This window comes from Trachinotus anak, unplaced genomic scaffold, assembly GCF_046630095.1.
Source record: "Trachinotus anak isolate AG129_WGS33_773 ecotype Australia unplaced genomic scaffold, CSIRO_AGI_Tana_v1 ptg000003l, whole genome shotgun sequence".
Taxonomy (NCBI): domain Eukaryota; kingdom Metazoa; phylum Chordata; class Actinopteri; order Carangiformes; family Carangidae; genus Trachinotus; species Trachinotus anak.
Window position 1 is genome coordinate 21,374,315 of NW_027273854.1, and position 15,053 is coordinate 21,389,367.

Here is a 15,053-nt window from a genome sequence, read left to right on the forward strand (position 1 = left end):
TTATCATGCACGAATGTGTTAAAGTTTTTCCTTTGCATGTTTTAGAGACGTATGGATGTGGAGGCAGAGAGGAGCACAGTTTCTAAGACAGGGGGGCACATTTGTAAAATTTAAAGCTGTTCCTCTTGGCAATGAAAAACTATACATTATTAATAGTCACACTGTTTGTTCAGCGTAATATGTTAATGCTAAATAAATATTCAAATATAAAATAATATCAGTTAATAGCTTTTATTTGTAACTCAATGGAAACCTCTAGACGCAGATATGTCAAAGGACCCCTGACCCTTCTATATGAGAGCAACACACCCCGACTGAAAAAGACACAAAATGACTACAAAGCTCTGCTTTGCATCTGTGTTTAGCTGTTTTACATCTCATTCTGCGTTTTGATTTGCATCTCTTTGCGGTCCTTTAATTGTCTTTCCAACCAGAAATGTTAACAGTCCCTTTATGCTAAGCCTCTGATTCAGGGCCCCTCAGCCTGTACCTGGCAGGCCTGTTCAGTAATCCATCCATGATACTAACAAGCCACCTGGGTGGGTGGGTAGGGGGAGTGACCAAACAGATTCCAGGGGGGATCGGTGCCACCCCTGGCCACCCCTCTGGCCCCGGCCCTGGTGTTATGGACATATTTGTGCGCCATGCAGCTCCACTCCATAGGAATGTGAACGCTGCTGCAGCCAACATAAATGCCTCTTAACAACATGATGGCAACCCTGCATGCGAAGTCATGGGAAACTGACTTTGTCTTAACTTCCTTGATGCCTGCCGCCTGTGAGTGAAACCAACTACTCTCCCAGAACCACACCTCTCCTTCTCACCCCGCGCTAAATGCCCCGGTGTCCTCCAGCAGGGAGGAGCAATCCAGACAGATCATTAGCACCGACCACTCTGCGTCCCCACCGCGGCACCATATAGACCCACTGCTCAATGGAAACAACCCCTCCCCTGGCTCTTCCTCTTTCACGCTAAGGTGTCAGGCCACCCTTATTATTTCCTCTTTGGGAGACATGCTCGGTCTGGCTTTTCTGTGGTTTTATCTGATGACACAAAAAGCGGGATGGTGAAAGGGGGGCCTCCCACTGACAGCGAGATGGATGCCACAAGTGACAAGCTTTTGTTTTAGTAAAATACACTCACATGCTGGCTTTGCAGAGGCCAAAGGCGGAGGCCAAGGGGAACAACTTGTTCACTTGTTCCGTTTGGTTGAGCAAACCATGGCACTGTTGGAACTTGTTACTTTTCCAGGTTTGCTTCGCTGCAGCTCAGGGGGGCTTGAGCTGTTGATATAAGCCCCCGGCTCTGTTGAAAATAAGCATCACAGCAAATACACTCGCTTGCTGCTGCTACAATAAAAACTCAGATCTGGCTTCAAATTACCTCGCAGCTTTGTCCTCCTCCCTGAATAGTCGACTGGCTCTAAAGTGGCAGTTTATACTCTACGTGCCAAAAATGTCAATAAAACCGCCCTAATCGCCCATCCAATCTGTAATAGCACCTGCTTATGGAAACACAACACGCCCCTGCAGTCTATCTCTGCAGCTGCAATGTTTCCTTCCTACTAAACCGCTACTACAGTCGGAAACACAGGTCAAAACGCAATTACGCATTCGGACAGGCGCACTTTGTTTGCTGAAATGACTTCCTGCCCTTTCTTTCCTATTCAGGCATTTCTCCGGGGTGTTGATAAAAATCAAGGGTCAACAAAATGCATACAAAATTCAGATACAGCTCCTGAAACTGGAGAAACAACACTTCAAATTCTCTATTTTATCTCGGCATAAAGGAAATGTGGCACCGTGCTTTACTTACACAATGTGTATTATAAGTCAGCTAAATTGTGTGGGTATAATTTTCTTTTCTTTTCAAAAAAAAAAAAAAAAAGAAAAAAGAAAAAAAAAAGCCGGTGCTGATTTGATAAATAGTCTGTAATTGAAATTTCTCTTACAAAACTGAGTGAATGAATTTACGATTAATTTAAACGATCCCAAATTTATTTAGGCCTAAATTCTGCTAAGTTTATTTACATTTACAACCAAGTTTATGTAAACATGGGTCATTTTTTTTCTTGTGCTCAGTTGTTCAGTTTGTTTTGGACATATATAAAGTTATAATAATACCAACACGAACATATATTATTTTTTTAATTAGAAATTTGATCAAAGATTTCATTTCATCTCATGAAACCGCCTCTTGACTTTACATTTCAGAGTGGTTCTCTCACCGTGGGCTTTCAGTTCGAGGCCCGGATTTATTTGTCCGCAAACAAATGAATGATGTCCTGATTATTATGTCCTGATTTACATTCAGATCACCATCTATGAATCTGTGCCTATTACTTTAGATCAAATACAGAAACAAATCAAGCACATTATCTTTTCAGAGGAGAGTTGAATCTGTATTTCATGAATTCATTCCCAGTGAGAAAATAAGCAAATATAAACTTCACATTCATGAATAAGCCACTGGCCGGTGCGTCATTTTTGTGCGTAAAAGCTGAACACTGTGATAAAAAAGTGGCTTATTTTTGACACCATCTATTAAATGATTAGGATAATATAATTTAATGCAGAATTATTTCAAGCGCTATAATAATTCCACAGTGAAGGAAACACAGTGAAGGACTTACCGATGCACTCGTTGGCTTCTCTGGCCGTGGCGCGCTGCCAGGGTCGGTCATAGTGGAAAGGTTTGCACCTGTCGCACTCCGGCCCCGCCGTGTTGTGTTTACACTCACAAACCAGGTTCCCCTCTCTGTCCTTGACGCATTTTGAAGCGTGCCCGTTGCACTTGCAGCGGCCTCCCACCTGCAGGTCCGACACTGCGTAGAAGTAGGAGTCGCGGGCCAGCTCCGAGTCGTCCTCGTTCTCGTCTCCGAAAGTGTGAAGCCGGCTGAAGATCACCTTGATGTCCGTGGCCGTCACCCAGTCCTGCAGCACCGGCGAGTTGTCGAAGTCGTGCGCCGACGGTCTGCCGTCCAGGGTGCTGAAGGCGATGAGTCCGCCTGTCAGAGGGTGCATGTCCGTGTGGGAGTCCGTGCAGATGGCCTCCTGCTCGTTCTGCTTGGTAATTGTCGCCTTGTTCTGCCGGTTGTACATTTTCTTGCACTGAGTAGAATAAAACTGAAACGGCACCCATGATTTGCCGTAGTCCATGGACTTGTAGATGGCCATGGACTCGGGTCTGGGTGAGCAGAACTGCAGGCTCACGTAGGTGACCTCAAACTTTTTGCCCAGCGACAGGGTGAGGGTGACGTTCTGCGGATACTGCACGTAGTTCTCAGACTGCCAGCAGGTGAGGTTGTGGGGGTTGTTGAGGTCTGTCAAATACGCAGGTGGATGGGACTTCTTGGGATCCCCGGCGTCGCATGTGTGACAGTCCCTCGTCCTCTCCTCTCCCTTCTCGGTCACCACGCAGTACCTGGCGGCCGGGTTGCCGCAGGTGCTGGATACGCGCACGTCCTTCCCAAAAGCGGAGTTGACGAAATCGGGGATGCATCTCCGCGGGTTCCCGTTCTCATCATAGCACGGGTCCGGAGGGGAAGACTGCGCAGCAAACATGCTCAGCCCGTATCCTGCAAAGACCCCCTCGGTCAGCGCAGAAACTGTCACCAAGGTGACCCAAACCTCCAGAATCCTTTGCATTGTAATCCGTGCACCGCAGGGGCTCTGGCGCTGAAATGCAACGAAGATAAAATAACCGGATTAATAACACAGGAGGAATTATGAGAAAGACAAAGTCAATGCGAGTATAAGACAACAACACACTTCAATGATGCTCCAGTGAGATATTTGGAAAAACTTGGCGAAACATGTAAATGTGTATGAAATATTCTTACGAGGCAAAGAAAACTCCACCCAGGACACTACCTCCAAATAAACTCCTCAGCCTGAAAGTGTAGCACAACTCCTAAGAATTAGGAGAACAACCTATCCCGTTTACGCACGAAAAAGAACTACTGCTCTGCAACTTCAGCTTGTCCCCCCTTCTTTGAAATTCCTATAATAAAAATAAGATATGGCAAATGCCCAGCTGGCTCTGAGTCTGCCTCTGCCTCTGTCTGTCCACTCAGTCACACCTCTGCCCACCTCTATCTCTTTCTGTCCCATTCCCTCTCTGTTGTCAAAGAGAAAAGGGGGTCCACTCATTCAGAGGAGAGGAGTCGGAGCCTTTTGAGTGTCTCTGCGGAGGGAGGGGGGGCAGCGACATCTTCTGGTAGACCAGCTGAACTTCACGCTAATAAATACTTATACTCTACTTGAATACGAGCTTCAGCGAAAGCTTGTGATATGAAGAAACAACATCTTACACATGTGCAGCAGGATGTGTTTTGGTTAGATTATCAGATACCAGATGGGTTTGACTGCTGATTTTACCATAAACCTTCAAGCCACATCTTTACAATCAGCCGATGTGTTCAAAGGAAATCATCTGCTGTCTTGCAGTTATCAGTGAGCCTCAAGGAAATGGCATGTGACACATGACATCTGCCTCTCTTCTCTCCTTATGGGTGAATATTTATTTTCTTTTGGCCATGTTGCAGCAATTAGGGTGCATTTTTTTGCAGCATTTGAAGTGGAAGTAAATATGTCTGATAATGTTACTCTCCACCTCTGTAGAATTAAAATGACACAGTTTCATGTATATGTTTTTAAATATGGAATTTATTTCTCATTTTAGTCTCTTTCAATATTTACACATTTATTCTTTTACCAGTTTTGGCCAACAGTGGTGATACAAGATGGGAACATCAGCTATGCAGACAGGTGACTAATTAAAGGAAGAGCCTGAATAAATGAGTGGAGAAACGTAATGAATGCAGATGCCTCCACACAGGTGCACTGCGTGGTAGAATTAAGAAGTTAACATGCCATCATGCTGTGTGGTTTGTATAAAAATGCTGAGCAGGCCCAGTTGATTGTGACAAGAGGAAAAGATCTAAGTGACTTTGGGGGGGGGGGGGGGGGCGGGGGGGTCACTGTTGGTGCACAGATGGCAGGAGTTTCAGTCACAGCAGCTGCACAGTGTTTCAATAGGAACAGAGACTTAAGTGACATCTGTATTTAGATCTATGGGGAAAGACATCAATAAATAGGGTCGGACATTGTGGACATGATGCTTTTGCCTTTTCTGCGATATCTAAGGACAAACAGAAGAGCAGCTCCTCCTCAGGTGACTGCAGAAGTCAGTGCAGGACATGATCTGACGGTGACAGCATCCTGTCATAGTAGAGCTGCAGAGCATGGACCCCTCAACACACAGATAAATGCACATTTGAGAGTTCATTGTGCAAAAGCCAGAGGGACTGGTTCATAGAAAGTGATATTGTCAGATGAGACATCCTTCATCATATTTTCCACAAGTGGGTGAGTGCATGTGTGGTCTACAGCAAGAGGCCTGAATGCTTGACCCCTACAAGTGAGGGGATCTGGTGGCTCTGTTAGGTTGTGGGAGGCATTTTGCTGCCATGGTTTGGGTCCACTTGTCTCCTCAGAGGGAGGGGTCACTGCAAATCAATACAAAGTTCTGAGTGATCATTTTTATCCTCTGATGAAATATTTCTATCCTGATGATAATGTCCCCATCCACAGGGTGCAAGGGATCACTGAATGGTTTGATGAGTATGAAAATGATCACCAGATCTCAGTCCGGTTGAATACCTATGAGACACCTCGGAAAGACGTATTAGACTGTGCTCTCAAAGGAGGGAATATGTTTTGGAAGAATGAAGTTCATCCTTCCAGTAGAGTTCAGACACTTCAGTAGAGACTGTGGTGGCCCAGCACCTGACTAAGACACTTTATGTTGGCTTTTCCTTTGATTTGTCACCTGTCTGTGAATGTGATCTGATTTGACTTGTAGATTATCAGTCTGTTAAATGGCCATGATCGCACACAGCATGACTTTACCATCTGTTTTATGTGAATATTATTTATTTTCTCTTTGTTATGTTGCAGTAATTTGAATGCATTTTGCAGCATTCGTGAGTGGAAACAAAATTATTGCACAAGCATTTGTTGTTGGTCAATCCCTGAAAGGCAAACTGTGCTTTCAAACAAGGGGAGAGCATTAAAAATATTAATTTACACACTACCTCAACCCTTAAATGTATGCACCCTCATATTTATGTATGTGTGCAAAGACACCAGTGATGTTGTTAGAAAGGTTCAGTGCAATCAGATAAAGACAGAGTGATAAGTGCACAGTGAGATAAATTAATACACAGTGCAAATGTTCATAGGATGCAACAGTATTTGGGTACAATGCACATGTGCAAAGAACAGGAAATTCAGACCAGGCATTTGTGATAGATGACATATTGTCAGTCTGAAGGTGTGAGTGACCAGGCTGGGTAGAGCCAGTGCTGGATGAGCATAGTTCTGTCAGAGAGGTGAGCTGACATCCAATGACTTGATCTGGTGTGTTGCATGAAGCTCATCTGAGTGAGAATGTGATGTTTTCATGTCGCATATACTTGAGCCAGCTCCCCAGTCAATGTTTTCCACTGGAACTGCCACCAGGATACAAAAAACAGTTACCTTATGTTTAAGTAGATCATCAAATAAAGTTGTTTGGTTTTTTCCTTTCTTTCACGAATGATTTTAAACAATGCAATGATGTCCTAAACAAACTGTCAAAGGTCTGGGGTCTGTCATATAAAGGACTCCTCCTATACTGATCATTAGCACAATGTCATGTTAACCACCGCAGCATAAAGACTCAACAGTTCCTGTTTTGCAGCACACGCTCTCTTGACTGTGCAGTCAGAGGGTCTATTTTAGAAAAGCACCAACACAGGAGGATGTGGTCTCTGTATTGTTTCCCTCCACTGGTGTATCTCAGCTGCGGTCAATCTGGGATCTAGGACACTGATAACTCCAGTTGCAGGTAAGGGTTAAGTCTCCCTCTGTGTGTCACTCTGTTAAGTCATTCTTTAGTTCTTTCTCTTTTCATGTTTCAACATATTTGCAGTATGTTCTGTGTATCTGTACGTGCCTGTATCATATGTCATCAGGCTTCCTCAGGTTGAAAGCACAGTATTTTATCATTTCATGTATCATCTCCCTGGTAGGACGATGCCGCTGCTACGCCAGTTTCATCAGATCTAACTGCAAAGTGTTATTCAAGCTCTGCAGATTTCCTGTTCCCCTTCTCTTAAAAGCTGCTTAAGCTGGTGTCAAAGCAACCAGGATTACACAGTATAAAGCATGTTTGGTGAACTATTTAATAGATTATTATTGAGGTGCTGAGAAGAGTCTTATTACTCTGTTGTCTTCCCTTCACTTTAACATGCACAGTTAAAACAGCATCTGCATTTAAATAACCTAATGTATAAAGAAGCACCAGCAGAGATCACTATTTTTTGCATTGGAAGCAACAGTCATGTTTGCATGGCACGGCCGGACAATATGGCCTAACTACACACAATGGATTAACACCTGCTTCCTCAGTAGACAATTGATGGGCTTGCTTGCTGAAGTGGGATATGCCAGGTACTGCCAAGAGCAGAGGTGTTGCCTGCTGCGAATGTGATATGATATGAATGTGATGCACATATTCTGCATTTCCTTGTCTTCATTGTTTAATATGGTGTGTGCATGCTACCACATGTCTTTATCAGTTAATTCTTCATCTTCTCTTATAGTGATTTGTGCCTCAGGGAGACTTCTGCAGTTACCAGGGGGTCAAAATACTGTGGGGTACCTCAATTCATTTAAAAAAAAAAAAAAAAAAAAAAGATAATTAGTATATAATAACAACATATGTAGAGAATGCATGAAATCTGTTTAGCAAGCAAGCAGAAAAATCAGCTAAGATAAATAGTTAAAGTAGATGGCTAATGGCTAATAGTAATCTATAAACAGTGGAAGTAATCTGCTAAAAGTAATGGAAAAATGGATAAAATAATCAGCTAAATGTCGGGATACATGGTTGAAATAGATAACAGGTGAAGGGTTGGTATAGTTAGCTAAATAGTTTGAACAGTTTGTTAAAGACACGAATAACATTTTGTATTGGAAACAGTGGGTAGGTGGTGTTGATGAAGGTTACTTGAGTTCATCTGATATCCTCTCTACTGTGCACACGCTCTTTATTGAATGTGTGTAACTAGTTAAGATGCAGTTTCTCCACAGGTCTAAAGAAATCAGGTAGAGTTTTAAAGAGTATGAAGTCACATCACATGCTTCCCTGAAGGCCTTTTCCTGTTTTGATGAGCACAGGTGACCACAGTTTTCCAGTTATGTCACTACAAACATAATTCACTCTGATCACAGTGATGTGTCTGCCACATCTGGGCACAATTACCGCTTCCGTGTACACATCAACATCCTGGAAACCAAACATACTGAAGACTCCCCGGGGGAAAGAGGGATGTCTCATGGCACTCTGATTTGATTATTTTTTTTAAATTATTTTTATTAATCACAATAGACACTGAAGGAAGCACTGGCATGCAAAATCTACGCAGATTTTAACCTTTAATTACCCAATGAAACGCTGTTTTCAAAGCTGACTATTTGGTTGTGTGGTCACTGTGGTTTTAGGTGCTTGTGACCAAATGGGCGTGCAGCCCGGCCACAGGTATCATGTCATCTGTAGTATGCAAATTCCAGAAAGTCTCTGTTTTCTTCACAGTGTCGAATGATTCTTTTACTTTGAAAATTGAAGTTATAACTATAAAGAACTTGTCTTTAGTTGATAGAATAACTAAGTAAAGACAACTAATGAGGATCAAATAGGAAGTTGTCCTTTCGTAAGATTCATTTCCATGCTAGTTGTGAGTCATTTGAAATCTGGTGTTAGCAGGCAATTTTAAGAATGAAAAAGTTGAAGTTGTGGTGGCTGTTTTGACCAGCTCACCTCCGGTCCAGTCACACAGTCTATGACTCACAGGTTTTGGTAGGAAGTGGCAGGCAGTACTCTCTGCCCTGACGTCTTTTCTGTGGACGTTTGTGTTTCCATCTCTGTTTGTGCGAGTGAGCCTTTTACTCTGAAGTGTGTTTGATTGTTTCTGGTCAGGAACAACAATGGTTGTAAAGAATTGGCAACAGCAGTGACAGGAAGTTTGGACTACTAAAGAGACATAATGAATTGGTTTCCCGGAGCACAATAAAAGGATCTAATTCTTGTTTTTATTTTGGGACTTCCTGTGGGTTCATCTTCTGTATTTGTCTGTGGATGTTGTGATGTCTCTGCAGAAGATGGAGCACAGCTCATGCACAGAGGATCGTATCCAGCATGTGCTTGAGCGTTGCCTCTGTGACTTGGGTTTTGACACTCCTGACAAACAACTCTGGAACGGTAAGACCCAGTCCCATACCTGCTTTTAACAGTCACATAATGTAAAAACAATGCTGAAAATAAATAAGAGACAACATAATATGGGTCCTCAGTTCGAACCAGAAATATACATCTTGTTAAAAGCATAGATGATATGTTAAAACCAATCGTGGGGTAAAATGTGACGTTGTGAGAACAGTTTGAGAAGTCCTGTTGAATTTCACTGACATAATATTAATTAATATCAGTTAAATGATGATTTCAGTCATTTAGTAAGTAATTTTTAAATAATTAGCAACCAGATTAAAAACCAAAACACACATCAGATAATCAAATGGGAACATACTGTCCATTGTATAGAGTCAGATGGGAAGTGAAAGTGGTAACACACAGAATGAAGAGTGAGAGAGTGACGAACAATGTGGAGGCGTAACATGTTGCTATATGCTATTATTTTGAAATCCTTACTCAATACCACCTTCATTCAGAGCTTTGGTGGTGTAATCATTTTTCTGTCATTCAGACCCTTTCTAAATATTTGTTGTGTATCTAAGTAATATCATTTTTTTGTCTGCCAGTCATCAGAGTGAAACCTAAAAGGAGAAATAGGCATTGGTACAACTTGTGTGTTTCTGTGCGTCCGAATAGCTGGCCTGTGCATAAACCGGTGGTGTTTGGAGGAACTTGTGAAGCGAGATCCCCACAACTTCCTCATACTTCTACAGAAAATACTGAGGAAAACAAAAGAGGTCAAGAGAAGAAAAAAACAACTTCATTTTCCATAATGTTGAGTGAAATGTGATGAGTGATAGTGTGTTTCAGTTCAGGATTGTTCTTTGTTTCACAGGTGCTGGAGCAGACTCAGTATGAACAGGTGGTGCCCCTCTCTCTCTTGTTCTCTTCAACCCTCCTAAAAGTGAGTGGCTATAATTAATGATAAGTAGACATACAAGCACAGACTCTTCCCATTTCAGTTTTGGGTATTCATTACACAGTAAAATCTATTATTCGCTTTCTTTTTTAACCTCATCAGTTGTTTGTCCTCTGCCTCTTTCAGGCTCCTTACGTGGCTCCTGACTGTGGCGTGCTGCAGGAGGCCTACCTGTTGTTCCACAGCTTCCTGTCCTGGCCTGAGCCTTGCTGCTCTGCCAGTAAACGCCTGCTGCATATCATCCAGCAGGAGCTCAGAGCGCCAGGTAGGTAAAAAAGGCCAGATACTATCTCACTGTTTTCCTTCAGACATGAAAAGTGAGCAATCAAATTCCTGTTGTGATTCCCAACCAGGGGTGCTGGTACCCCAGGGGGTACTTATGCAGTTGCCACAGGGCAGGTGAAAAGATTATAACTCTGCTAATTAAAAAAGATAAAAATAAAAATGATGATTTGATGTTGATTGATACTGAGTCATGTAACACCTAAACATCAGGGGTGTAAACTAGTTAGTAAGCGAGCAGAGAGTTACAGTTAGATAACAGTAATGGATGAATGGCTAAAAATATAGCTAAAAGTAGTTTTATTTATATAACAGAAGTTATCTTTATTAGTTTATATTATTTACAGAGACTCAAAGGCAAGCACTTGACAACAGTGACAATGAAAAACATTCAGTTGAAACATTTAGCTTAATGTACTGGATTAATGGTGACTTAGCTAAAATGGTTAATGGTAATTAATGGGAGCAAAAACTATTGGATACATTGACAAAGCTGATAGAGTAATAGATTAACAGTTTGCTAAAAGCTATTGTGAATAGCTTGAAGTAATGGATAAATGTTTGAAATAGTCAGCTCAAAGTTTTGTTAAAATGGTTAGCTAAGAGTTATAGCTCCACAGTTGAAATATGTAACCGTAATGAGTACATTGTTGAACTAGCTAAAAGATAAATCATATTTCAAATACTTAGCTTAAAGTAGCCTAATGAAATGGTTCAAATAGTTAGCTAAAAGTGATTGAGAAATTGTTAATAGTTAGCCGGTGATTAATCGATGGTGAGAAAGCTAAAAGTAATGGATAAATGGTTGAAACGTCCAGCTCCTTCCATTAGCACAAATGCAAACTTGACCAAACCAACCTTAACAGTGGCAGTTGAATTGTGTGAAAAAACAAATGTATTAATGTCCACTGTTACACTGTTAAATAGCATACGGTTTGAAATCTGTTCAAATGAACACATTTGATGAAGATGATAGTTGGTGCTGATGATGAAGGGTTCTTGAGCTCTATAAACCCACATCTCTGCCTTAAAAAGGAAGGCTTGTCACCACTGGCCTTGTCCTTTTTCAGGTATCACTGTGACCATATGGGGGCAGTGTTCATCTGCTAAATGTGTACTAAACTGTGTCTATTTGTGGGACAGGCATTTCATTTCAAAGACTGGTGAGGACAGAGCAGGGGTTTTCCCCTGAGATTCACAGCTCTAAAACCATGTAAGTTATTTCAGACTATATTTACATTGTAAATGCCATTAAAACGATTTAATCATTGTTTCTGTTTCTATACATCTTCAACCTCTTTATGGTACTTCAAAAATGCAACTTTTTATGAAATTTAATTTGAGATATGTCATTTAGGATTGTCACATAATTGTTCTCCTTGTATATGTGTATGTGGGTGCGCCTGTGTGTCTTTAATAGGACGGTACTGTTAGTGAGCCCGGATGAAGACGTCCCTCCTGAGGTCCAGTCTGTTACTGGGCAGCTGCGTAGCATCCAGCCCTCCAACAGAGATGTTACCATCACCCTCATCCGGCACAGCTTCCAGGCTGTTCTGGGCACCAAACACAACATGCAGGCACTACACACTACCCTGCAGGTAACACAGAGTACCTTTTATTTATTTATTTATTTATTTTTGGTTGTACCCTGAAACAAGCCTCTTGTTCCTCCAGACGAAGCATCCTAAGGAGTTGGAGCAGCTCCTGGAGGAGGTGACTGAGAGCATGGAGATGGCAGCCTCCACAGCAGATCTCGGCACAGCGAGACAGGGTCTACTGAACAGCATGGAGAGGCTCAGAGAAGGCCTTGGTGTTCCTGTTTCTGCTGATGGCTGCCTGGATACTGGTAAGACAGAAAGTACAAAAACACAATGTCATGGACAAACTGGAGGTAAATAAATGCCACATCCAGACTGTTGCAATGAGTAAAAGTTATGTTGGGAAAAGGTTTGTTTGCTGAACCTGCTCTTCAATGTTGATCTCAAACATCAATGCTTCTTTAATCTGAGTATCACCTCCTCTCATTAGGGGCTGTTGAGACTTTCATGCTGCCTCTCCCCAAATGTCACACATGTTCTTGGGAGAACAACAACTTTGGTAATTGGTTCAGTTTGAACTCTGCATGCCTGCATCGTAATTTAGAGATTTGTCTTCGACTTTAAAAAGTCAAATTGTTTTTCTTCTTTACATTCGTGCAGATATTCTGAATGACATCCTCTTAAGTGAGCCGGACTTGGATCCAACTGAAGACTGTTTCCTAAAATCAGAAATAGAGGAGGATGATAATAATGACACCAGTGTGGATGAGGAAGATGAGCTGGAGGGAAACAAACTGGATGAATTTCAAAACCACCGCATCTCCACTGCCTCCTCTTCCTCTCGGGACTCCGGCTACTCTCTCTCCTCCAGCTGGTCTGTGCCGTCCGGCTCATCAGGTGTGGAGAGTGATTTCAGTGGACTTGAGGACATAGTGCATGAGGACACAGAGGAGGGACAAGACAGCCAACCAAAACCCAGAAAAAAACCCAAAAAGAAGTCCAGATCCCTGTTAGGCGTTGAGCGCCTCTCTATGCTTTTCAAGAATCCCCGCAGCCCGAGCGTTTGCCGCCGTGTCCAGAGCATGGGCTGTCGTAATGATTTCACCAAAGACCTTCAAAGAACCGGGTCATTGCTCAAACACTCCAGGTCCAGACAGATCCACCATCAACAGGGGTCTTCTGCTCCCTTGGATCCTCTTTCCCCCCAGAAGCATATGTGCGTCCGCAGGAGGCCGATCCTGAGCTGTGATGAGGGGGATGTGGCAGAGACACCGACCCTGGTTAAAGTGGTGGTATTTGGAGGTGACAAAGAGGCCGGCAGGTTAGCCAGGGCCTACAGCGACCTGCAGCAGAAAGAAAGGAAATGTCCCCGACTCACCAAGACCTGCAAATTGCAGTTTTACTTTGTACCCACCAAAAGGAGAACCACAGGAAGCCCAGGGCACACACCAACTGAAGGGCAAACAGGAAGTTCAACTAAAGCCGCTACGTCTGTGGTGAGAACATGTGTCACTGTCACATCTCAGCTGATACCGCTTTTTGAATGTATATGTAAATGTGTACTTGTGCAAACAGAGCTAGTGCAATACCACTGTCTAAATCAGTGGTTGGCAACTGGCAGCCACCACCACCAATAATATCTGGCCTTTCTTTATAATCTTAAAATATTGAACTGACACTCTCACATTAAGCTCTAGCTAAGGTAGAAATAGAGAATCTCCACCCGCCTGAAGATTCTCATTATACTTTTATCCATGTTGAGAGAATATGACAGACACAAACAGTCCCATCAGGCATCTGCGCACTCTGTCATGGCGGCAACAGTTACCCACTGAATCACTTCCTCTTTCGTGATTTTTGTCTTTTTATCTTGTCTACAAAATGAAAGCGCTAGAAAGTTTGTTTTTTTTCTGCAATTCTTTTCTTTTAGCTTTTATTATGAAAAGTTCTGACAGACAGTTCCAAAGGTTCTGTCGCTTACTTGACAGTCCTCTGAAATAGAAGACGAGATGTGTATAAGAAAAAATAACAAAATAACAATAACACAATATGTGACTGTGATCCATAGCGCCACATGTGAGCAGTAATAAAGTAAATTTAAGTTTAATTTTTATCAATCGGTTTCTTAAATTAGCCTTTGATTACATTCTGGCTTGTCATGTAATGGGTTATATCAGATATAAACCTTTAATTTACAGTCACGTAATAAACATAATAAAGGGTAAGGCATGAAGCGTACAGTTATAAATATTAATAAGTCATTAATAATAAGGACCACAGGTTTATTACTGTCTTACAAGCAAACAGCAAACTTATTTATTTATTTTACTTAGTTATTATATTATTATTAATTGTTAATATTAATAAGTTAATAAAGGGGTTATTATAGCAATCCAAGACTTTAATAGCTTGTGTTCATATCATTTAATATTAATATTGTTGGTAACGAATGGATTTTGGTCCAAATTCTCTGCAGCAATTTTCCAGAAGGTCAGAGCTCAAAGGGTCCACTGTAGAAATGTATTTAATCTAACAGCAAATAAATAAAGAAATAAATAGTTCTGTTGTAAAAGGATGAAAATGATCAACCTGGCTGAAGTTTGTTTTTATTAATTGCTTATAATGGATCTATAAATCATTCCTAAATGGTTTATAAACTCTTGGTAAAGTCATCAGTCACAGTTGATTATATAAACCCTTGATGCCTTGATAGAAAGTGGTGCAGATAGTTCAGTAGTAAATCATAGACAGACATTGTAATGACATGAAATGTTATTAACAAGTTCTTATTCCTTCATTCTGATAGGAGTCTAATGAGCTTGTTCTGGAGAACAGTACCGCACATATAGCCCAGATGTTGGGAATGATGGATCCCTGGTACGAGCGGAACGTCCTCAGTCTGCTCAGTCTGTCCTCGGACGTCCTTTGTCAGGTTTGTTCTTCACGTCTCTCTGGTCCAAACGCTGCACTAAATTAGTACAGAGGGACGCAACTGCACTAACATGATGAGCTCACAG

General features: G+C 41.9%; 2 protein-coding genes across 4 annotated transcripts in view; one reads left to right on the top strand and one right to left on the bottom strand.

Annotated features, from left to right (window-relative positions):
* ntn1b (netrin 1b) overlaps window positions 1-4,883 on the bottom strand; it is a 50,880-nt gene extending 45,997 nt beyond the window's left edge. Inside the window, exons 1-2 of one of the 2 annotated variants that reach the window (XM_071474475.1) lie at window positions 3,842-4,882; window positions 2,633-3,677 (exon numbers count right to left, since the gene is read on the bottom strand). In XM_071474475.1, coding sequence (XP_071330576.1) covers window positions 2,633-3,647 — 1,015 coding nt within the window. In that variant the 5' untranslated portion in view covers window positions 3,648-3,677; window positions 3,842-4,882. Of the gene's footprint in view, window positions 1-2,632 lie in introns of both variants that reach the window. The other variant, XM_071474476.1, reaches the window with a different exon arrangement.
* The window catches only part of LOC139618506 (phosphoinositide 3-kinase regulatory subunit 5-like), a 78,896-nt gene that overhangs the window by 60,575 nt on the left and 3,268 nt on the right, over window positions 1-15,053 (top strand). The window contains exons 1-11 of one of the 2 annotated variants that reach the window (XM_071474472.1): window positions 6,587-6,891; window positions 9,204-9,306; window positions 9,934-10,034; window positions 10,133-10,201; window positions 10,343-10,481; window positions 11,642-11,711; window positions 11,919-12,096; window positions 12,173-12,344; window positions 12,527-12,595; window positions 12,697-13,532; window positions 14,843-14,968. In XM_071474472.1, the coding sequence (XP_071330573.1) occupies window positions 9,207-9,306; window positions 9,934-10,034; window positions 10,133-10,201; window positions 10,343-10,481; window positions 11,642-11,711; window positions 11,919-12,096; window positions 12,173-12,344; window positions 12,527-12,595; window positions 12,697-13,532; window positions 14,843-14,968 (1,860 nt within the window). In that variant the 5' untranslated portion in view covers window positions 6,587-6,891; window positions 9,204-9,206. Of the gene's footprint in view, window positions 1-6,586; window positions 6,892-9,203; window positions 9,307-9,933; window positions 10,035-10,132; window positions 10,202-10,342; window positions 10,482-11,641; window positions 11,712-11,918; window positions 12,097-12,172; window positions 12,345-12,526; window positions 12,596-12,696; window positions 13,533-14,842; window positions 14,969-15,053 lie in introns of those variants that run through there. The other variant, XM_071474470.1, reaches the window with a different exon arrangement.